This window comes from Elephas maximus, chromosome 12, assembly GCF_024166365.1.
Source record: "Elephas maximus indicus isolate mEleMax1 chromosome 12, mEleMax1 primary haplotype, whole genome shotgun sequence".
NCBI lineage: Eukaryota > Metazoa > Chordata > Mammalia > Proboscidea > Elephantidae > Elephas > Elephas maximus.
The window spans coordinates 99,839,647-99,862,602 of record NC_064830.1 but is presented as its reverse complement, the minus strand read 5'-3'; the positions used below and the strand labels follow the sequence as shown (position 1 = coordinate 99,862,602).

At 43.3% G+C, this 22,956-nt stretch overlaps 1 protein-coding gene across 3 annotated transcripts in view; it reads right to left on the bottom strand.

Annotated features, from left to right (window-relative positions):
* The window catches only part of WIPI2 (WD repeat domain, phosphoinositide interacting 2), a 57,191-nt gene extending 37,877 nt beyond the window's left edge, over positions 1–19,314 (bottom strand). For all 3 annotated transcript variants that reach the window (XM_049903171.1, XM_049903172.1, XM_049903173.1), the window contains exons 1-2: positions 19,051–19,314; positions 6,629–6,711 (exon numbers count right to left, since the gene is read on the bottom strand). In XM_049903171.1, the coding sequence (XP_049759128.1) occupies positions 6,629–6,711; positions 19,051–19,124 (157 nt within the window). In that variant the 5' untranslated portion in view covers positions 19,125–19,314. The remainder of the gene's footprint in view (positions 1–6,628; positions 6,712–19,050) is intronic.
* Between the last annotated feature and the right edge of the window lie 3,642 nt (positions 19,315–22,956).

The window sequence follows — 22,956 nt, the reverse complement described above, 5'->3', positions numbered from 1 at the left end:
TTCACCCTCCGAAAATGGCAGTGATCAGAAAACAATAAATGCTGGTGAGATTGTGGGGAGATTGGAACTCTTACACTCCACTGGAAGGAGTGTAAAATGGTACAACCGCTCGGGGAAATGGTATAGCGCCTCCTCAAAATGCTAGAAATAGAAACACTTTATGATTCAGCGATACCATTCCTAGGTATATATCCTAGAGTGATAAGAGCAATGACACGAATAGACATACGCACACCCATATTCACTGCATCATTATTCACAATAGCAAAAAGATGGGAACAACACAAGTGCCTATCAACAGATGAAGAGATAAACAAATTGTGGTACATACATATGATGGAACATTATGCAATGATAAAAAATAATAATGAGTCTGTGAAATGTCTTATAACATGGATGAATCTGGAAGGCATTATGCTGAGTGAAACAAGTCAATCACAAAAAGATAGATATTGCATGAACCACTTTTATGAAAAGTCAAGAACAGGTATATACACAGAAAGCAACATTCTTTGATGGTTACAGGGATGAGAGGGAGAGGGATTGGGAAAACTAGATAAAACCCAAAACCAAACCCACTGCCACTGAGTCAATTCCGACTCACAGCGACCCTACAGGTCAGAGTAGAACTGCCCCATAGAGTTTCCAAGGAGTACCTGGTGGATTCGAACTGCCAACCTTTTGGTTAGCAGCCACAGCTCTTAACCACTATGCCACCTGGGTTTCCACTTACTAGATAGTAAAAAAAAAACAAACCTGTTGCCATCGAGTTTATTCCAACTCATAGCGACCCTACAGGACAGAGAACTGCCCCACTGGCTTTCCAAGGGGCGCCTGGTAGATGTGAACTGCCGACCTTTTGGTTAGCAGCCAAATGCTTACCACTGCACCACCAGGGCCCCAAGACACGTGTTAATTCTGGTGATAAAAAAAAAAAAAAAAAAAAAATTCTGGTGATAGGAAAGACAATATACAATATGGGGAAAGTCAGCACAACCCAACTAAGGTAAATGAAAACACTAAGAAGATATGCAAGAATAAAGGACAACTAAGGTAAATGCTATGAACTATGGTAAATGCTATGGAATATACCATGGACTGCCAAAAGAAGGAACAAATCTGTCCTGAAAGAAGTAGTCAAAACGCTCCTTAGAAACAAGGATGGTGAGACTTCGTCTTACATACTTTGGACATGTTATCAAGAGGGAGCAGTCCCTGGAGAAGGATATCATGCTTGGTAGAGGGCCAACAAAAAAGAGGAAGAACCTCAATGACATGGACTGACACAGTGGCTCCAACAATGAGCTCAATCAGAACAACAACTGTGAGGATGGCGCAGGACCGGGCAGTGTTTCATTCTGTTGTACACAGGGTTGCTATGAGTCAGAAAAGACCTAATGGCACCTAACAACAACACAGTAAATGCTATAACATATATAATTTTGCAACAATAGTAACATTAAAAAAATATGCGGGTAGTTACACAGGTAAATATGTATGCTGTATGGGTGTGGGAGGGCATATGGGAGTACATGTACATGCATATATAGGTATATCTGAGGGAATATGTACATACACGTTTATGTGTGCTGACCATATATATCCATATGTACAAAATGGTACACAAGGGGTACAGTTATGGATACTTCCTAGACATATCCAAACACTTCATGGAACTGATTTACTGGGTTTCAGGCTCAGGATCATAATCTTGTAGGACAGCTAGGTCAACTGGCATAACTTAGTTTATAAGGATAACGTTCTACCTCCTAGTTTGGTGAGTAGCGTCTGGGGACTTAAAAGCTTATGAGCGGCCACCTAAGACACAACTATTGGTCTCTTTCCATCTGGAGCAAAGGAGAGTGGAAGAAACCAAAGACTCAAAGAAGAAATCAGTCCATAGGACTAATGGCCCACGTGAACCACAGCTTCCCTTAGCCTGAGACCAGAAGAACTAGATGGTGCCTGTCTACCACTACCTACCGTTCTGACCAGAGACACAATGGAAGGTCTTAGTTAGAATGGGAGAAAAATGTAGAACAAAACTTAAACTCATAAAGAAAACCACTTACTGGACCAATAAGGACTGGGGGAACCCCCGAGAGTAACGCCCTAAGACACCCTCTTAACCCAGAACTGCAGCCACTCCTTGAGGTCATCTTTCAGCCAAATAATAGACTGGCCTATAAAATAAACTGTAACACCCATGAGGAACATGCTCCTTAGAACAATCAACTATATGAGACCAAATGGGCGACATTTGCCCAAAAGCAAAGATGAGACGGCAAGGAAGGGCAGGGAAACTGAAGGGATGGAAACGGGGAAGGCAGGGTGGAAATGGGAAGGGTGCTGACACATGGAATTGTTGAACGGGAATCTAATTTGCTGTGTAGACATTCACCTAAAACTCAATATTCACATCAAAAAAAGGAAAATACCAAGGCTTGCGTCAGGTACACCTGAGTCTTCAAAGTTCTACTAAAGTTCACTAAGAACCCAGAAATCTAGTTATCAACTTATCATGCTGATCAGTAAATACCCACTCTTTAAAAGATACCATAAGGACATCACGTTTTATTCTATCAAAAACCTTTGAAAAATGAGACTGCGAAAAGCCAGAAACAAACTTTAAGGAAACAGATTAAACGGATTCAATCTGCAGAAAAGTAAAGACCAGATTTTGGTACTCCGAAACATTTCTAAGCATTTGACCTCCCAACAGGAGGAACAATTCTGAGGACTTCAAAACTGATAACTACTTCACTAGAGAGAGGGAGTGGTAGGTAGGTAGACAGATAAATAGATAAACAGGTATCTGCCATTACCGTTGAGTCATCTCTGACTCATGGCAACTGTATTTACAATAGACTGAAACACTGCCAGGTCTTACATCATCCTTACAACTGTTGGCATGTTTGAGTTCATCGTTGTAGCTACTGTGCCAGTGCATCTCACCCAGGGTTTCCCTTACCCTCGCTGGCCCTCTATTTTCACCAAACATGATGTCTTCATCTAGTAATTGATCATAACGACGTGTCCAAAACAACCAAGTCGGACAATGTTCTCTTGTGATCAATGTTTTCATTGGTTGATTTCTGGAAGCAGATTGCCAGGCCTTTCTTCTAGTCTGTCTTAGTCTGGAAGGTCAACTGAAACCTGTCCACCATGGTGACCCTGCTGATATTTGAAAGACCAGTAGTATAGCTTCAAGCATCACACCAACACAGCAACAAGTCACTGCAGTATGACAAACCGATGGATGGGTGATGCCAGTCAATAAAGCAACAACTTAACAGCACAATTCAGGCACTTCATTTGGATAGATTCAATAAATGTTTCACGCATTGATAAAAGCCTAATGGAATCTTTCCAGAGGCAGAGCCACCTTTCTTTGACGTAATGCCCTGTGGGATCACATAAGAGGCTGCCCATTGGTGATCTTCAGAAACACCCTCGTCCACCTGAGACATGCAAGCACACTGGTTCACACCTATTTTATCACCTGATCCCATCTTCCAGCCTCCAAACGAGAAGACAGGCTGCTTGAGAAGACATACTCAGCATCAGCAGGCAAGTCTGAGGACGGAAAGAGTAGTATCTAAGAAAGCCAAGGGGAAACCAAGAGTCAGGGACAGTGATTCTGTGAATTCTGCTCCTTGCTGTGCTCAGGAGAACATCTCCGTTTAAAGGGCCCAGGTGCTCGTCTTTGGGACAGCATCCACAAAGGGGCTTGCTGACAGCCAGGACGCTCTCTCCACTGGTGGAGGTGAGGGAAGAGGAGGTACAAGCTGGAGCTTCTGAAGATCATCTGAAGACAGGAGCAAAGAGGAGTCAAGGCCTGGGAAGGAGCCTGTAGGGCCCTAACCCTGTTGGCCAGAGAACGCCAGAACTCAAGTCCCTGGCACAAGAAACTACTTTTTTCCTGAGTCTTCATCTTATGTCCACCCATTGTTGTCAAGTCAATTCTGACTTGCCAGGCCTTTCTTCTGCAGCAGTGCTGAGTGAGTCTGAATGACCAACCTTTAGGTTAATAGTCAAGCACAAAGTGTCATGCCACCCAGGGACCTTTCATCTTATGTTAACAAGTGGCAATCGGCTATTAACCCACATAGTCACTCCACAAAAGAGAGGCCTAGAGATCTGCTTCCACAAAGATTATAGCCAAGAAAACCCTACAGAGCAGTTCTACTCTGTAACACATAGGGTCACCATGAGTCGGAGACAACGTGACAGCCGCTAACAATAACAACATTTACGTCTGTGCTTGCTCGCCACTGTGTTCCCAGCCCAACATCCCACACAAACAGAATCACTTGTCTCTCATCTGTCTTCCTCCATTTAAACATTAAGTGCCATGAGAGCAGGAACCTTGTCGCTGCCATCTCTCCAACGGCCAGGACAGGCCTGGCCATGGCAGGCCCTCAATAAAAATGTTTACTGGATGAAATTTAAACAAGAACAAATATGAACCATCTCTGCACACGAACCAGCTGAACCTCCCATTCTTAAGAGCAGCTATTAGGTAAAGCAGAATTCCAAAATGGAATAGCAACACATGGTGGAAGCAAAGCTGATGATACAGAATGGCTCAGGGGGCAACTCCTGGCATTCTCAGTAAGGAGGAAACCCCAATTCCCCAAAACTTCATGCTCATGTAAAATAATGCAAAGTAAATGTCACCCTGAACCCAAATTCCAGTGTGGCTAATACAATAACTATATTCTGAATCCTGAGCTCCTCTGTTCTCTGATACAAAGGTTCTTAACTTAGGCCAGGGCCATGGGTAGGCTTCAGGTCTGCTGAAAATGTTATGCATGTGGGGGAGTGTGGGGGGGGGCAATATTTACAATCCACATACCCAACAAAAGACTATTACCTAGGATATATATTAGACACTACAAAACTCAATAGTAAAAAAAAAAAAAATCAATCTAATTAGAAAATGGGCAAAAGACATGAACAGACATCTCACTGAAGGGGACATATAGACGGCTAGCAAGTACACGAAAAGATATTCAACAACGATGGCCATTAAACCCATTAGGAAGACACAAATTAAAACCACAATGAGACATCACTACATATCAGAATGGCTAAAATAAAAAAAATAGGGACAACGGCAAATGCTAGCAAGGATGTGGGGAAACTGGACTTCTCATACATTGCTGGTGGGAATGTAAAATGGTACAGCCACTCTGGAAAGCAATGTTGACAATATCTCAAAAAACTAAACATGCGACTACCATTCAACCTAGGAAGTGCACTCTTGGTGATTATTCCAGAGAAATGAAAACATACGTTCACACAAAAACCTGTACGTGAATGTTCGTAGTGGGTTTAGTGGTTAACAGCCCAAAAGTGAAGTCAACCCAGATGTACTGCAGCAGGTGACAAACTATCAGACAAACCATGGTGCATCCACACCACAGGATACTCCTCAGCAATAAAAAGGAACTAGTGACACATGCAACAGCCTGACTGAAACTCCAGGGAACTATGCTGAACAAAGAAACCCAATTCTGAAAGGTTATATAGCTCCATTTATGTGGCATTTTTGAAATGACAATTTTAGAAACGGAAAACAGATTGGTAGTTGTCAGGGGTTAGGACTGGCTGGTGGGAGGGGGGAGGTGGGTGTAATTATAAAAGGGTGATACGAGGGATCCTTGCGGCATTGGGACTGTGGTAGAGGACACAGGATAATACAGGACACAGGTGATAAAACTGCATGGAACTTCAGACACACACACAAAAAAGTAAAACTGGGGAAATCTGAATAAGAATGGTGGACTCTATCAATGTCAACAGCCTGGTTGTAATATTATACTATAGTTTTGCAAATACCACTGAAGGAAACTGGGCAAAGGGCACCGGGGATCCACGTTATTTCTTAGAACTGCATGTAAATCCACAATTATCTCATTTTTTTTTTTAAAGTTATGTATGTAAAAAGAGTACAAAGCTTTCCATCATATTCTCACTGGAGAAAAGGGAGGGGGCCATTCCTACTACTTTTTATTCATCAAGTTCTACGCTGAATGAACTACATACATTCTGTTAAGCGCACATATACATAAGCTCTCTAATCCTGACCAAAACCTTATGGATAATATTATTCCTGAGGCTCAAAGGTGACGTGACCTATCTAAAAGCATATAGTAAGTGACTGAGCAAGAAGCCCAAGTCCATGACTCTCTGCTATGCTTACTCTTCTCTGACATGTAGGCGACTAAATGCCATAAAATGACAACCCAACCAAAGAAATCATTTCCACTAAGGCTGTAAAATTTCCAATTTTCTAGAAGGTCTTTATGACAGAAACCAAAATAGTTTAAATGGCATGAAAAAGGGGGAAAATCACGGAATAATACATATAGTGTATGTACTTAAAAAGACAACCCATAAAACGAAGCATTTCTATATGTACATCTACATGTACGCAAAATGGTCTGGAAGATTATAATCAAATTGTTAACAGCTGTCACCCTTTGGTGAGACTAAGACGGAAGAAGAGTGTTGGTCATGGGTATCTGGGCTTTAACCACAGTGTCTGAATGCAAGATCGTATTCTAATTCAAGTATAACTTTTTTTTTTTTAAATAAGGGAAAAAATAAAGCAAACACTTACTGCATTCATAGATCTGTTCCAGCTTATCCACAGAAGAAAGGGAGAAAAATTTATAACCGGACTTACTACCAACAGCTAGGGACCTGCAAAAAAGCCAAATTCAGAAATAAGAGCTGATACGCGTAGACAGTCATCATGTACAAACTCACTCCCATGTTATCAAATCGTGACCATCGTTATCCAAAAATTAACACAGATAATTTCAGGTTTGTACCAGGTGCACAGCAGCTGGGTGGAAAGGAGGAAAGAAAGGGCCGAGGCAGATGCTGTAACTCACAACCAGGAACGTGTGTTCATGAAGAAAATAAAGACAGACAATTCTTATCTAACCTATTAAAAATAAAAGATAAGTTTGAGATACAAATGAAAGTAATCAGCCCTAAATGACTGATTTCCTCAAAAAAAAAAAAAAAAAAAAGGGGCTTTCTGAGGTGACTGGATATACAGTAAAACCTGCGAAAGCTGGAACGTGTGTAAGGCAGAAACATGTCACAGAAGGAAAACTCAAATATTTTCCACTAACAGAGAGCAAGAGAAAAGTGGTAAGGCTGCACCCTGTCAAAGACAAAAAAAACAAGGCAGTCCTGGTGAGTTCCTGCTCTGTACATGCCTAGCCCATGTGAGAGCCTGAAGGGAGAGTGCAGTGAGCTAATATGCTAAAATTTAAATAGAGAAACTGACAGCCTAGTGGGGATGCTATCTTTCTGCATTTCAGTGAGGTCTTTAATGACCATAGCTCAGTCACTATGCTGTGCTATGTCTCAGCAGTAGATGGAAACCAAATGGTCCTAAAAGCTGACTTGGAACCTGGAATCAGAGGACCATGAGTTGCCTTGGCAAGAAAAAGCAAAGAACCCATTTGAGAGCCTCATGGTTAAAGAGTACATATTCATCACCCAACACCTCTGCTTTTGCTAAGAGGCTTGGCGGTCCCATGAGAGCTCTCTAGACGCCCCACACAGGAGCTCTGTGACACTGCATGAAGTATTTCCTGATCAGGAGACTATCACTCTCCAGAATGAGAACAATCAAGAAAAACAAACGCAAGAAAGCACAGCACAAAAAGAAAAATCAGATCTATTCGTCTGGAGCAACAGAGAAAGAAGAAGAATTAGGAAGAGGAGGTGGAAATGGACTGCGCAGTTAAATGCCTCCATTAACAACTGCCTCCTTGACCTAAGACCAAAAGAACTGGATGGTGCCTGGTTACCATTACTGAACATTTTGATCGAAGATTCCATAGAAGAATCCTGATCAAAAGGGGAAAATACAGGATAGAATTTCAAATTCTCATGGACTCTGACGCCAGACTTTCTGGAGCCACAGAGGGTAGATGAACTCCTGAAACTATCGTCCTGAGATAATCTTTAGACCTTAAACCAAAAACATCCCCTGACGTCTTCTTAAAACCAAAACAATTGTTTAGCTTTACTAGTAAAAAATGTCTGCCTTAAGCTATGCTGTTGTAAGAACTATCTATATGGGATCAAAGTGACAATAGCAACTCAAAAGATCAGACAGGAGTCTTAGAGGGCAGTGAGTTTATGCTAATAGGGGAGAATATCTCAGAAAAGGAGGGTAAGAATGGTTGCACAACTCGAAGAATGTATACGTCACTGAATTGCACATGTAGAAATGGTTGAATTGGTGTATGTTTTGATGTATATATTCTTAACAACAAAATAAAATTAAAAAAGAAAACCAGAAAGGACGACAGTAAGAAACAGGAAGCAATGGGAGATGAAAACAATCCGGCACTAGCATCATTTTTGTTTTTAATGTCTGGGAGAAAACGAAAACAAGTGGAAGCAGAAGAACCAAAGGCTGACATTTCATACTCTGAGTATTTGTACCCCAAGATAAAAATGAGGGCTATTTTAATGACTATTTAAATAGCTACTAACTACTAGTATTTATTGCATATGTCAGTTTGTCATACTGTGCCGGCTTGCGTGTTGCTGTGATACTGGAAGCTATGTCACCAGTATTCAAAAACCACTGGGGTCACCCATGGTGGACAGGTTTCAGCAGAAATTCCAGACGAAGACAGGCTAAGAAGAAGGACCTGGCAGCCCACTTCTGAAAAAAATTAGCGAGTGAAAACCTTATGAATAGCAGTGGAACACTCTCTGATATAGTGCCAAAAGATGAGCCCATCAGGTTGGAAGGCACTCAAAATACAACTGGGGCAGAGCTGCCTCCTCAAAGCAGACGATCGTAATGATGCAGATGGAGTCAAGCTTTCAGGACCTTCACTGCTGATTTGGGACGACTCAAAATAAGAAACAGCTGCAAACATCTATTAATAATCAGAATGTGAAACATATGAAGTATGAATCTAGGAAAATTGGAAATCATCAAAAATGAAATGGAAGGCATAAACATCAATATTCTAGGCATTAATAAGCTGAAATGGACTGGTATTGGCCATTTTGAAAAGGACAATCATATGGTCTATCATGCTGGAATGACAAATTTGAAGAGAAATGATGTTGCATTCATCATCAAAAAAAGCATTTCAAGATCTATCCTGAAGTAGAACGCTGTCAGTGATGGGATAATATCCACATGCTTACAAGGAAGACCAGTTAATGACTATAGTTCAAATTACCCCAACATCTGCTAAGGCCAAAGATGAAGAAATTGAAGATTTTTACCAACTTTTGCAGTCCAAAATTGATCAAACGTGCAATCAAGATGCAATGATAATTACTGGTGATTGAAGTGTGAAAGCTGGAAACGGAGAAAGACTGGTAGTTGGAAACATGGCCTAGGTGATAGAAACGATGATAGAAATTGCATGATAGAATTCTGCAAGACCAATGACTCCTCAATGCAAAAACCTTTTTTCAACAACATAAATGGCGACTATGCATGTGGACCTCGCTGGATGGAATACACAGGAATCAAATCAACTACAACTGTGGAAAGAGATGATGGAAAAGCTCAATATCATCAGCCAGAACAAGGCCGGGGCAGACTGCAGAACAGATCATCAATTGCTCACATGCAAGTTCAAGCTGAAGCAAAGAAAATTAGAATAAGTCCTCAAGAGCCAAAGTTTGACCTTGAATATATCCCACCTGAATCTAGAGACCATCAAAAGAATAGATTTGACACACTGAACACTAATGACTGAACACCAGGCAAGCTGTGGAATGATCAGGGACATCATACATGAAGAAGGCAAGATGTCATTAAAAAAAAAGAAAAAAAAAAAAAAAAAATACATGTCAGATAAGACTCTGAAACCTGCTCTTGAATGCCCAGTAGCTAAAGCAAATAGAAGAAATGATGAAACAAAGGAGATGAACAGATTTCAAAGGCTGGCTTGAGAAGACAAAGTATTACAGTGACATGTGCAAAGACCTGGAGTAAGAAAACCAAAAGGGAAGAACATGCTCAGCATTTCTCAAGCTGAAAGGACTGAAAAAAAATTCAAGCCTCAGGTTGCAATGTTGAAGGATTCTATGGGCAAAATACTGAACGATACAGGAAGCATCAAAACAAGATGGAAGGAATACACAGAGTCACTGCACCAAAAAGAACTGGTCAACATTCAGTCATTTCAGGAAGTTGCATATGCTCAAGAACCAATGGAAGAAGTCCAAGCTGCACTGAAGGGAATGGCGAAAAACAAGTCTCCAGGAATTGACGCAGTATCAGCTCAGATGTTTCAACAGATGGATGCAGCTCTGGAAGTGTTCACTCGTCTATACCAAGAAATCTGGCCAACCGACTGGAAGACATCCATATTTATGCCTAGTCCAAAGAAAGATGATCCAACAGAATGCAGGAATTATTGAACAATATCATTAATTTTACACACAAGTAAAATTTTGCTGAAGATCATTCAGGAGCGGTTGAAACAGTACATCGACAGGTTACTGCCAGAAAGATTTTTACCTGTGTTTTAATGACTACGCAAAAGCATTCAATTGTGCGGATCATAATAAGTGATGGATAACATTGCGAAGAATGGGAATTCCAGAGCACTTAATTGTGCTCACGAGGAACCTGTACATAGATCGAGAGACAGTCGTTCAAACAAAACAAGGGGACACTGCATGGTTTAAAGTCAGGAAATGTGTGCATTGGGGCTGTGTCCTTTCACCATACTTACTAAATCTGTGTGCTGAGCAAATAAACTGAGAAGCTGGACTATATGAAGAAGAAAAGGGCATCAGGATTGGAGGAAGGCTCATTAACAGCCTTCGATATGCAGATGATACAACCTTGCTTGCTGAAAGTGAAGAGAACTTACTTTCTGATAAAGATCAAACACTACAGCCTTCAGTACAGATTACATCTCAACATAAAGTAAACAAAAATTCTCACAACTGGACCAGTAAGCAACATCATGATAAACGGAGAAAAGACTGAAGTTGTCAAGGATTTAATTTTACATGGATCCACAATCAATGCCCATGGAAGCAGCAGTCAAGAAATCAAACACATTGCTTTGGGCAAATCTGCTGCTAAAAGCCTCTTTAAAGTGTTAAAAAGCAACGATGTCATTTTAAGAACTAAAGTGCACCTGACCCAAACCATGCTGTTTCCAATCACCTCATAAGCATGTGAAAGCTAGACAATGAATAAGGAAGACTGAAGAAAAATTGACCACTCTGAATTAGGACGCTGGCGAAGAATACTGAATATGCCATGGACTGCCATAAGAATGAACAAATCTCTTGAAGAAGTACAGCCAGAATGCTCCTTAAAAGCAAGGATGGTCAGACTCTGTCTCACACACATACTTTGGACATGTTGTCAAGAGGGACCAGTCACTGGAAAAGGACATAATGCTTGGTAAAGTAGAGGGTCAGTGAAAAAGAGGAAGACTCTCGACGAGATGGATTGACAACAGTGGCTTCAACAGTGGACTCATGCTTAACAATGATTATGAGGATAGTACAGGACGAAGCAATGTTTCGTTCTGTTATACACAGGGTCGCTTTGAGTAGGAACTGACTCGACGGCACCTAACAACAACAGTAGTGTTTATATCAGCTCCTTTCTTAAAGTATATCTTTACTACATATGTGTACAAAGAGGATGGAGAGCTCAAGTTTTTAATAGATAAATGACCACTAAAATAGCCCTCATTTTTATCTTGGGGTACAAATGCTTAGCATATGAAATGTTTGCCTTTGTTATTCCCAGTCTTCTGGTTCCTCTTCTGCCTCCACTTGTTTTTATGTTCTCCCAGACATTAAAAAAAATTATGGCGTTGGCGAAGAATACTGAATATATCACAGACTGCCAGAAGAATGAACGAATCTGTCTTGGAAGAAGTACAGCCAGAATATGCCTTAGAAGTGAGGATGGCGAGACTTTGTCTCAAGTATTTTGGACATGCTGTCAGAAGGGACCAGTCCCTGGAGAAGGACATAATGCTTGGTAAAGAAGAGGGTCAGCAAAAAAGAGGAAGACCCTCAGTGAGGTGGATGGACACGGTGGCTCCAACAATGGACTTAAGCATAACAATAATTAGGAGGATGGCGCAGGGCCGGGTGGTGTTTCACTCTGTTGTTCATAGGGTCACTGTGAGTTGGAACCGACTCGATGGCACCTAACAACAATTTTTGAAATTACATTGGCTCATCTTAGAAGTATAAAAAAAAAAACAAAAAACTATCAGCTCACACAGTTTTTCTTTGCAAATATACTTCCCTACATTAAATTAATAACAGTGAAGTGTTATTAGGCATCATTATGCAGAAATATGTTGAAAAATAATTTTAAAAAACCAACCAAAATATAAGAATATCCAGGAAGGCTAAAAATAAACTATCTCAGCAATCTAGAACTTTGAGGAAACTGGTGTTCAGGAAGACCTGTTTTCCAGATCAGAAAGGGTTACCAATTTAAGCACTAAACTCTTCCCCCTGCCCCCCCACCATTTTGGATGAAAAATTGTTCTTTAATTTTATGCCCTCTTGTATTCTTAAAACCAAAAACAAAACAAAAGCCGTTGCCGTCAAGTCAATTCGGACTCACAGAGACCCTGTAGGACAGAGTAGATCAGCCCACAGGGTTTCCGAGGCTGTGAATCTTTACAGAAGCAGACTGCCACCTCTTTGTCCTGTGGAGTGGCTGGTGGGTTCCAACCACCGACCTTTGGGTTAGCAGCTGAGCACTTAACCACTGCACCACCAGGGCTCCTTTCTTAAAAGAAGGGGACAGCAAATTCTTAACATATTCCTGGGCTCACATCACTGAACAAGGTATTACAGTGTCATAACACACAAACCCTAACAAGGTATTTGTGTACCAACATCAAATGACCAGTCTGTAGTGCTGAGTTTATAAAAATATATTTTTTACCTTTTGTTTGGCTGATGGTTGTCACTTTTCCTTGTAACCATTATGTCATTAACAGCTCCTCTCCTTTCTAATTTCTTGTCGACTTGGAAACCGCATCATCAAGCTTAGTGGCATTACGTATAAAATAAGCTTAGAGAGGGCCTCTCCCGTGGGCACAATTAATGAGCTTTAGTGCCTGGTCCTTGAGTCTTACCATTACTCAGGTTCTCAGCTGTGCTCCCAACAGGTAGGATCTGTTAAAACTGGATTTTGCTGACCAAGTTTAATGTTCTTCCAGACATTCTGAAACTGATTTAGGATATTCAGCATCTCAACTAGAATTTTCATTACATAGTCTCCAAAACTGACTGTGTGCCCCTGTCATTAAGGAGTCTCTCAGTGGCACAAACTAAAGGTTCAAACCTACCTAGAGGTGACTCAGTAGAAAGGCCTGGTGATCTGCTTCCAATAAAGTCACAGCCACGAAAACCCTATGGCCGGCAACTGTACTCTGAAACACATGGGGTCACCATGAGTCACAATCAACTCGATGGCAACTGGTTGGGTTGGTTTCATCTTAAGAAATGTAGGCACATTTCAGGGATATGTGTTATATATAGAGACTACTGCTGTTAGCTGTTGCTGAGCTCTTCCCTAACTCATGGTGACCCAATGCACAACGGAAGGAACTGCTGCCTGGTCATGTGTCATCCTCATGACTGGCTGTGGACCAGACTGTTGTGATCCATGGGGTTTTCACTGGCTGATTTCACGAAGCAGATCACCAGGCCTTTCTTCGCAGTCTGTTTTAGTGTGGAAGCTCTGTGAAATCTGTTCAGCATCCTAACAATACACAAGCCTCCACTGACAGACGGGCGGGGGCTGTGCGTGAGGTGCACTGGCTGGGAATCAAACCCCGAGTCTCCTGCATTCTACCACTAAACCGCCATGCCCTCCAGGTAGAGGAGTACACAGTATACATGGTATAAAAAAAAAATAGTATGTGTATATACCAACAAATGAAGAAATCTTAAATGGATGATATTAAATATAAATAGGTTTGCTTTTTTTCATCTCAAACCCCAATGATCCAGTCCCCGCAGTCCCAGTTTTAATCATTAGCCTGGTCATAAAATGGCAGGCATGTTAATGGGAGAGGCAGGGTAACAGGTAAGCTAATAAATCTCTTTTCTCTAACAGATATTTATGCGTTTTTTTTTTTTTTTTTATTTAAGTCAACGCGGTAGGATGTTATTGACAAAGGAAAAAACTAGCAAACCATAACAAATAAAGATACATTTACTTACTCTGCCATTTCACTACTATGCCACTACCTTCAACTGAGCCTGGGGTCCCCAAATCCAGAGACCCTGTTTACCCTTTCCAGGGACTCGGCCTAAGTTTTCTGCAAGTAAGAGAGAGAGTGATGACTTCTGAAACATACTTTGAACCAATCCTCTTTATTTTAACCATACGTACTCCTTTACCGCTGGCACTGGGTTTGGTTTGGTTTTGGTTACTCCTTTACCCACTGGTGAGCTTCCCCAGACTGCCAATTCCTGAGCCTTTGAGGATACTGTGGTGTAAACCAGGTTGGTTTTCTGCTATCTCCACCACCAGATTTAGGATTTCCCCTGCCACTCGCTAGCTTCCAAAACTGGGTTGCTAGTGTCTCCTTCTTCATTCTCCCCGTCCTTATTGGTTTAAGTCTTTTTAATTATCTTTATAATAATAACTTTATTGACATTTTATTGGGGTTTTGGGAGGGAGTCAAAATAAACGCTTGTGTTTGACCTACCATCTTTAACTGAAAGTCTCTAGCATTGAATTTAAACTGAACACTCAATATAAGTGGCGCAAATGGTTAAGCACTCCACTACTAACCAAAAGGTTGGCAGTTAGAACCCATCCAGAGGAGCCTTGGAAGAAAGCCTGGCAATCTGCTTCAGAAAAGTGACAGCTTTGAAAACCCTATGGCGTGCAGTTCTACTATGCACTCACAGGGTCTCCATGAGTCAGAATCAACTTGACGGCAACTTTTTTTTTTTTTAATTCAATACTCTGATTTCCAGTAAAAAAGAAAGACATAAGTCAGATCTTTTTCTCAACCTCCTTCACTTTTTTCTACCGTGTTACCAGTCCATAAAAGCTTTCCCTTTTTGTCTATCTTCTTCATGAAAGAGCCATACTTGACTTGACTTTGGGGTTAAGTGGGAACAGTCCAACTCCTCAAAAAAGAAGCAACCTAAATTGTTGTTGCCAAGATCTGAGAGGCCCCTGCAACCTCACTTGGTTTCTCAGCTGCTCCTAGCTCATCCTGACAGCCCCCTCCCCTACTCTCAGAACCTCCACCCCAGACCTGTACCTGGATAACCCTAAAGCCTTTCAAACTCAAGAGTACCCAAAGCAGAAATCGCCTCTCCCTAAACTGTATCCTTCTCTAATCTTTCTCCCAAAAGGTTATCACTGCTCACCCAGAACCCACCCCAGAACCTTGGGAGTCCCCATGACTTCTCCCCGAATTTATCACGTACATCTCATGGGTCACACCAGGTCCTGACATCACACCAGTCTCCTCCTTTCCACTGGTCACTGCTGTTGGACAATATCCTCCTAAGTGATCCCCCTGCCTTCCTCAAACATATCCTCCACCCTCCAGGCACAATGACCTAAAACGTTAAGGCTGAAGGACCTGTAGAAGCTATCTACTCCCCAAGCCCTCAATCTGCAGAGGAGGTAATAGAGGAGAGGTGACCCTCTCAGAACGATGACCATAACCTAGAGGAAACTGACTGAAGAAAGCAATAATTTCAGACAAGTTTCTCTTTACTGTTTCTATACCCACGTCTTCCGGACAACATCAACTCAACAAACAGATGACTTGAAAGTCAAGTCCCTTTCTTTAGTCCCTTTTAGAAATGCACTTTAAAACAGGGGTTGCCAAATCAAAGACCTCCCACAAGCTGAGCGGTGACCACCAGAATTTACTCCCTGCTCTTTCCATTTAGAAGACTCAATTAACACTCTTTGTTATTTAAATTTCAAAAAGCCAAAAATGCCTCAAATAAAGGCTTCCAAAGCTAGGATTGGAACTAACTCCAGATGTCCCGGTCAACGGTCAACGGTGAGAGGACCCAGATCAGCTGTTCTTGATGCCTCTTTCACTGGTCTAATTGAAAAACATATATGAAACAGATGGTAAAAAGCAAATAAAACTCCCTCAAACTTTAAGGATAAGAAGCATGAAGGAAAAAAACAAAGTAATATTTAAATCACATAACCACTACCAGAAGAAAGGCAGGATAAAGTAAAATATGCAATGATTATCCTATTGTTAAGCATTTAAAAGGCAAAGTGAAATTACTGTATAATATATACTCTAAGTGAAGTGGCTTCCAAAATTCTCTCCCTGAGTCTAGTGAAGGTGGATTTTAGGCCAACATTCTTTGTCTTGCTGAAAATTGTGTCCCTATTATTAAAATTAATTCTGGAGATGGGAGGGAGTGACATACACCGTAAGGCCTTTCCACAAGAACGTCTTTATTTCTTTGAAGTGTAAGTTTCAAACAAATTCCACAGTCATTTTACTCCAATAAGTTTACAATATAGCCCTAACTTACTATTCCTTATGATATATGTTCGTAATAAATCAAAGTCTCTTTGGCAAGTCAATATTATGACACAGAAATCTTCCCTTGAACTAATAACTTCAAGAATCACAGGGAGTGTGGGGCACATGATTTCCAGGGCAAGCCTGGTGGCATTCTCCTGAATACAGTCACCTTGGTAGCCTACTTAAAATAACAGCAAAAGAGAATGCTTGCCTACTGTCTGATTTCCTTCCAACATAAATAACAATGTAAGAAGTAGTGACAAAGTCAAAGAGTACTAGAAAATGTTTTAGGAAATCCTCTAATTTATAAAAGGCATTTAAAAACCATAATACTACTAATTTCTTGAAACTAACTAAAAATCCATTGCCGTTGAGTCTATTCTGACTCACGGTGATCCTACAGAACAGAGAACGGCCCCATACGGTTTCCAAGGCTGTAATCTTTATAGAAGCAGACTTCCACATCTTTCTTCCATGGAGCAGTTGGTGGGTCTGAACTGCTGACCTTTTGGTTAGCAGCCAAGTGCTTAATCACTGTGCCACCAGGGCTCCCATTTTCTTACTGGTCTCAAAATGCTATAGGGTCACAGCGACCCTATAGGACAGAGCAGAACTGCCCCCACTGAGTTCCTAGGTTGTAATCTTTATGGGACCAGATCTCTAAGTCTTTTCTCCCGTGGAGCAAATGGGTGGGTTCAAACCACCAACCTTTCAGTTAGCAGCCAGGTGCTTAACTGTTGCACCATCAGGATTCCTCACTAAGGGCTTAACAACCACGAAAGTATAGTTGGTTTGAGATATCCTATCCTCTACCTAGGAAACCCTGGTGGCATAGTGGTTAAGAGCTACAACTGCTAACCAAAGGGTCAGCAGTTCGAATCTTCCAGGTGCTCCTTGGAAACTCTATGGGGCAGCTCTACTCTATCCTATAGGGTTACTATGAGTCGGAATCGACTCGATGGCACTGGGTTTTTTTTTTTTTTTTTTGATTCTCTACCTAGAAGTGGTTAAGAGCTCAGGCCGCTAAACAAAAGGTCGACAGTTCAAATCCACCAGCCACTCCTTGGAAACCCTACGGGGCAGTTCTACTCTGAGCTACAGGGTCGCTATGAGTTGCAATCGACTTGATGGGACATAACAATTCCAATTAGAACAAACCAACAGACTGCTGAACTGTTTTTGTTGTACTAGCTTTTGGTCATATACATGACAGTACTTGGTAGGTGTGATCTTTAAAAACTACTGTCATCATTCTCATTTCTAAATTCACCGTCCTCCGAATCCTACTCTGCAGGTAGGAAAAACAAAACAAAACAAAGCAAGAACAGCGAGACGGCATGGAGAGAACACTGGGAGAGAACTCAGGAGACTAGATTCTAGTCTTTCCCCCACCGTTAACCAACAGGAAGATCCACGCAGCACGCTGAACCTTTCTAAACTTCAGTTTCTTCATCTGTAACTGGACTGGTTGATCAGCTCCCTTCCAACTCTCAGTACAGAAACACTGTACGGACTGCCTTCCGCCGGCTCTGCAACTTTGGGAAGGTGTTACCAGTACCTGCTACGCACCACTTATTCAGTGCTTGCCTGTGTACAATTATCTTTTAATGAAAAAAAAAAAAAAAAAAAATCAGAAAGCTTTTTTTCTACTCTGCCGACGCCATTCAGCCAGGCCAAAGTCAATCCAACCACCACCAACTTTGTGTGAAGCCGAATGTCCCACTCCTCCTCTTACATCACTTCCTGTTACTCACTTCCCAAGATGGCTCTCCTCCCTTCCAGCCTCACAGCTCTTCCTTCTCTCTCCAGAAACCTCATCTATTAACCATCCTCACAGGTCATCAGAGGCAGCCTCTGAAGACTCCGATTCAAACTCCAGAGCAGTCAGGGCAGACAGCATTCCAAATCCACGAGCTGGCATCCAGATCCTCTCTTCCCCTGAGGATGGATGGCCCATCCCCTGAAGCATCAAGACTCCTCAGGCCCTTCTTTGTCTGGGGTGTGTCTCCCTAGGCCTGGGGCCAGCATCAGTACTACGTTTGCTTCTTGCGTGGAGAATACACCAAAGTTACCTGTCACAGAAAACCGCAAGGAAGGAAGAAAAAGGAATAGAAACGGGGGAAGGGGCCCTAAGAAAAAGCAAAAAAGGGCCTGAAAGGAGAGAAAGAGTGGGACGAGGGCAGAGGAAAATGGAGGGGGACAGAAGGAAGGAACCCACCCCCGCCCCTCCAGAGGCACCCAAAACAACAAGTTAAACACAAAGTTCTGTCCCAACTTTGCGAGAAGTCTGAAAACAGAAGCTCTCCTCGTGTGGGGGCGAGAGACACTTGTCTCCATCAGCAGGTGCAGGGCAGCGCCCGAGGGTCCCCAGGGGGACCCTCTCTCCACGCCCCGGGGACGCCTCCACCCATCTCGGCCGGGGGAGGCCGGGCTCCGACCCCCAGCACGGCGCAGGGCCGCCCGCCCGCCCGGGCCCCGACCTCCGACCCCGGCCCGGCCTTACGTGTTGTCCTGGTTGAAGTTGGCGAAGAGCAGCTGGCCGGAGCCGGCCTCGCCGCTCTGACTGGCCAGGTTCATGGCTGCGGCGGCCGGTCGGGGCTCACGCGCGGTAAGACGGGTCGAGATGCGCTCAGGGTCGGCGCCGGGCCCCACTCGTCGCCACGGTCGCCGCCACTCGCTGCTCGGGGATCAACGGCCGCCTCATTGCGGCCCCGCTCTTGTTTATGCTCCTGAGCCGGGGCACTGAGCGCGCCTGCGCAGCACCGCCTCCGCGGCGCACGGCGTCTCCCGGCGCAGGCGTGCTGCGGAGGCCCCACCCCTTCACCTCTGGCGCGGCTGCGTTCCGGTAGAACACGCAGGCGTGGGGGCGTGTGGGCGCAGCCAGTGGGCGGAGTGGAGCGCCGCGCTTGCGCATTGCAAGGAGTAGGCGGGCGCCTGTGCTCGGGGCACCACCATAATTTCATCAATAATTAAATGGCCTGCAGAGGAGTTAGCCGTGTGCCAGTCATTCTGCTAAATACTTACGTGTATTATTTGATCCCCACAGCAGTCCTAGGTAGAGAATACTGTAACCCCATCTTATAGATTCGAAAACTGAGGCTTAGAAATATTGATCTGTTTGCCCAAGGTCAACCAGTAAGTGTTACTCCTCGCCATCAATATCCCCGCTGAAGGTAATCACTATTCTGCCTGTTTTGAATTTCATATAAATGGGTTCACGCAGGAAGCCCTGGTGGTGTAGTGGTTAAGTGCTATGGCTGCTAACCAAAGGGTCAGCAGTTCGAATCCACCAGGTGCTCCTTGGAAACTCTATAGGGCAGTCCTACTCTGTCCTATAGGGTCGCTATGAGTCGGAATCGACTCGACAGCACTGGGTTTGGTTTTGGGTTTTGGATTCATGCAATATGTATGGACCCCAGGGTTGGGATGAGCAGAAGAATGACGGGGCAGTTGGAAGTGGGAGCCTTTGAGAAGACTTGGCATAGTTGTGTGTCTGAGGGAAAATTCCGCACACCATGAAAGAAACTAGCAGCGTTCCTTCAGCAAGCCTTCACTGACTACCTTTTAACTGTCAGGCACTGAGGAATCAGCGGTGGACAAAGTGGATACTCGGAAGCCTTCAGTCCATGGGAGGGTGAGCTTTCAACAAACCATCCCACACGTAGATGGATCATTGCAGACCATGTTGCAGGCTGTGAAGGAGGAATTCGAGGCAGATGGGATTCAGAGCCAGTGGAGCGAAGGGTCATGGTGGTGGTGGCCATAGAAGGCTTCTTTGAGGACATGACCTGAGACCAGGCCTAACAAAGAGGTAGCATAGCCATGGCGAGTTCCTTCAAAATGCTTCAGTCAGTCTGGCTGTCTACACTTAAGGTCTCCTCCCAGCTTCCGTGCTCCTGCCTAGTGCCACGTGCAATCTCTTCATCTCCCATGATGTGCTTCTTGGAGTCCCTCACCCTGTCCCCTTTGCTTCTGTGCTGAGAATCCCAGAGAACAGAAAACACATGTGTCAAGTGTGCTGTATTTATTCCTTAATGGAACTTCTACCTGGAAGCCTGGACTCTCTTACTTACCCAGAGGAACTGGTCTGCACACCCAAGAAAGGAATATGATGGGCACTTTTCTCTTTTGACTCTCCACTTTGTCCCTGGGTTCACCCTCTTGCATGTTCAATTATCATCTGACTGACAGCTTCCAAAAGGAGTTCCCCACTTGTCATGGATTGAATTATGTCCCCCCAAAAATGTGTATATCAACTTTGTTAGGCCATGATTCCTGGTATTGTGTGGTTGTCCTCTATTTTGTGATTGTAATTTTTTGTTGAGAGGATTGCGATGGGATTGTAACACCACCCTTACTCAAGTACCTCCCTGATCCAAGGTAAAGGGAGTTTCCCTGGGGTGTGGCCTGCACCACCTTTTATCTCTCAAAAGATAAAAAGCAAAGGGAAGCAAGCAGAGAGTTGGGGACCTCCTACCACCAAGAAAGCAGCACCAGGAGCAGAGCATGTCCTTTGGACACAGGGTCCCTGCACCCGAGAAACTCCTCGACCAGGGGAAGATTGAGGACAAGGACCTTCCTCCAGAGCCGACAAAGAGAGAAAGCCTTCCCCTGGAGCTGATACCCTGAATTTCGACTTGTAGCCTACTAGACTGTGAGACAATGAATTTCTCTTTGTTAAAGGCATCCACTTGTAGTATTTCTGTTATAGCAGCACTAGATGACTAAAACACCACTTGCCAAGGATTGTCATGTCTCTGCAAATGCACTCAACCCCTTAAGTGACTGCAGCCAGAATGAGTGATATAAAATGCAAATCTATCAGGTTAACATTCTCCAATAACTTCTTATATCAGCAAGGGCCCAGCAGAAAACAGATGGCACAGGCAAATGGATAGTTAAAGGGAGCTTAGTGAAGGGACTATTTACAGAGGGGTGGAAAGGTGTGAGGAGGGTTATAGCAGTGGTGTCGAAACATTGCTGTGCCTCAGAATCACCTGGAGGGTTGAATGAGTAGTTCTGGGGTAAAGCAGAGAATTGCATTTCTATCAAGTTCCCAGGTGATGCTGACGCTGATGGCCTGGGGAACCACACTTTGAGTTACAGGGACAGACAGGGTATGTTGAGGCACCTCAGGACTAGCAACAATAGAAAGCTATTACCACTCCTGGTCTTCAAGGAACAAGGGGAGGGAGCAATGTTACCACAACTCAATGATTACTGTGTCCTTGGAAGAAGCTACCCAACAAGAGCTGTGGGTGTAGGTAGAGGAAGAGAGCAACTGTTGAAACTTTGGCTCAGCAGGAAGGAAGCTAGGGATGGAAATGCTTCTACATTCTAGTTTCTTGCTGGTGACTCCTACTGGTCAAACCAACCAGAGGTCAGACAGCGGGGAGCCTGGTTTATGTCATCCTTGGAAGTCAGCCTGGGCCAGAGTGGAGTGGGGTAGAGACAGGAATGGATCTAGAGTGGCAAAGTAAGAATAACTAATGCAGTCCACCCCTTTAGCCCTCTGCATTCTTCTTTGCACTTTGGTTGAAAAAATTCATGTCTCTATCATAAAGGAAACACAAATTACCATCAGCCATCACAATGTCATACTCCCACCTCAAACCTGAATTGTAACAAAAACCCCCATTAATGCATTTCATATAATTTGCAGGTGGTGGGGGGATTAAGGTCCCTGGGTGGCACAAACGATTTGCACTCCTAGATCTGCAGTTCGAAACCACCAGAGATTCAGTAGGAGAAAGACTTGGCAGTCTGCATCTGTAGAGATTTACAGCCTTGGAAACCCTATGGGGTTGCTATGAGTCAGAATTGACTCAATGGCAGTGGATTTGGTCTTTGGATTTACTGACCTAAAGCTTGGCAGTTTGAACCCACCCAGTGATCTGCTTCCATAAAGATTACAGCCATGAAAATTCTGTGGAGTTGTTCTACTCTGTAACACATGGGGTCACCATGAATTGAAATTGATCCAACAGCAACAGATTTTTTCTTTTGGGGAGGGGGGAGGGATTAACTTAAACATAGCTGCTAATAGTCTTTGCTTTTATAACTGAATAAAAGGCCTCAGTTAATAATCACAGCTTCCTTCTTTTCCCCACCCATTCCTGTTCTCTTCCCCTCTGCTAGCACTTTGGTTGGTGGGATTTTTTGCGTGGGGAGAGGGATATGATCAAAACCTTGATTTCTGCGGACATTCTTTTATGACGTCTTTAGTGGCCCTGTCTTTATTAGCTGCCAGAGTTTCCTGTGGACCGTCATTACAGGACTTAACAAAGAGGTGGTCAAATGAATCCCCTAGGTTCTAGACATACTGTAGTCCTCCTTGGCCCTGTTTTGAGTAGCTATGCAATCTTTCCCTTGGTCATTAGAATAGATGATTAACTGAGCCAGCAGAGTA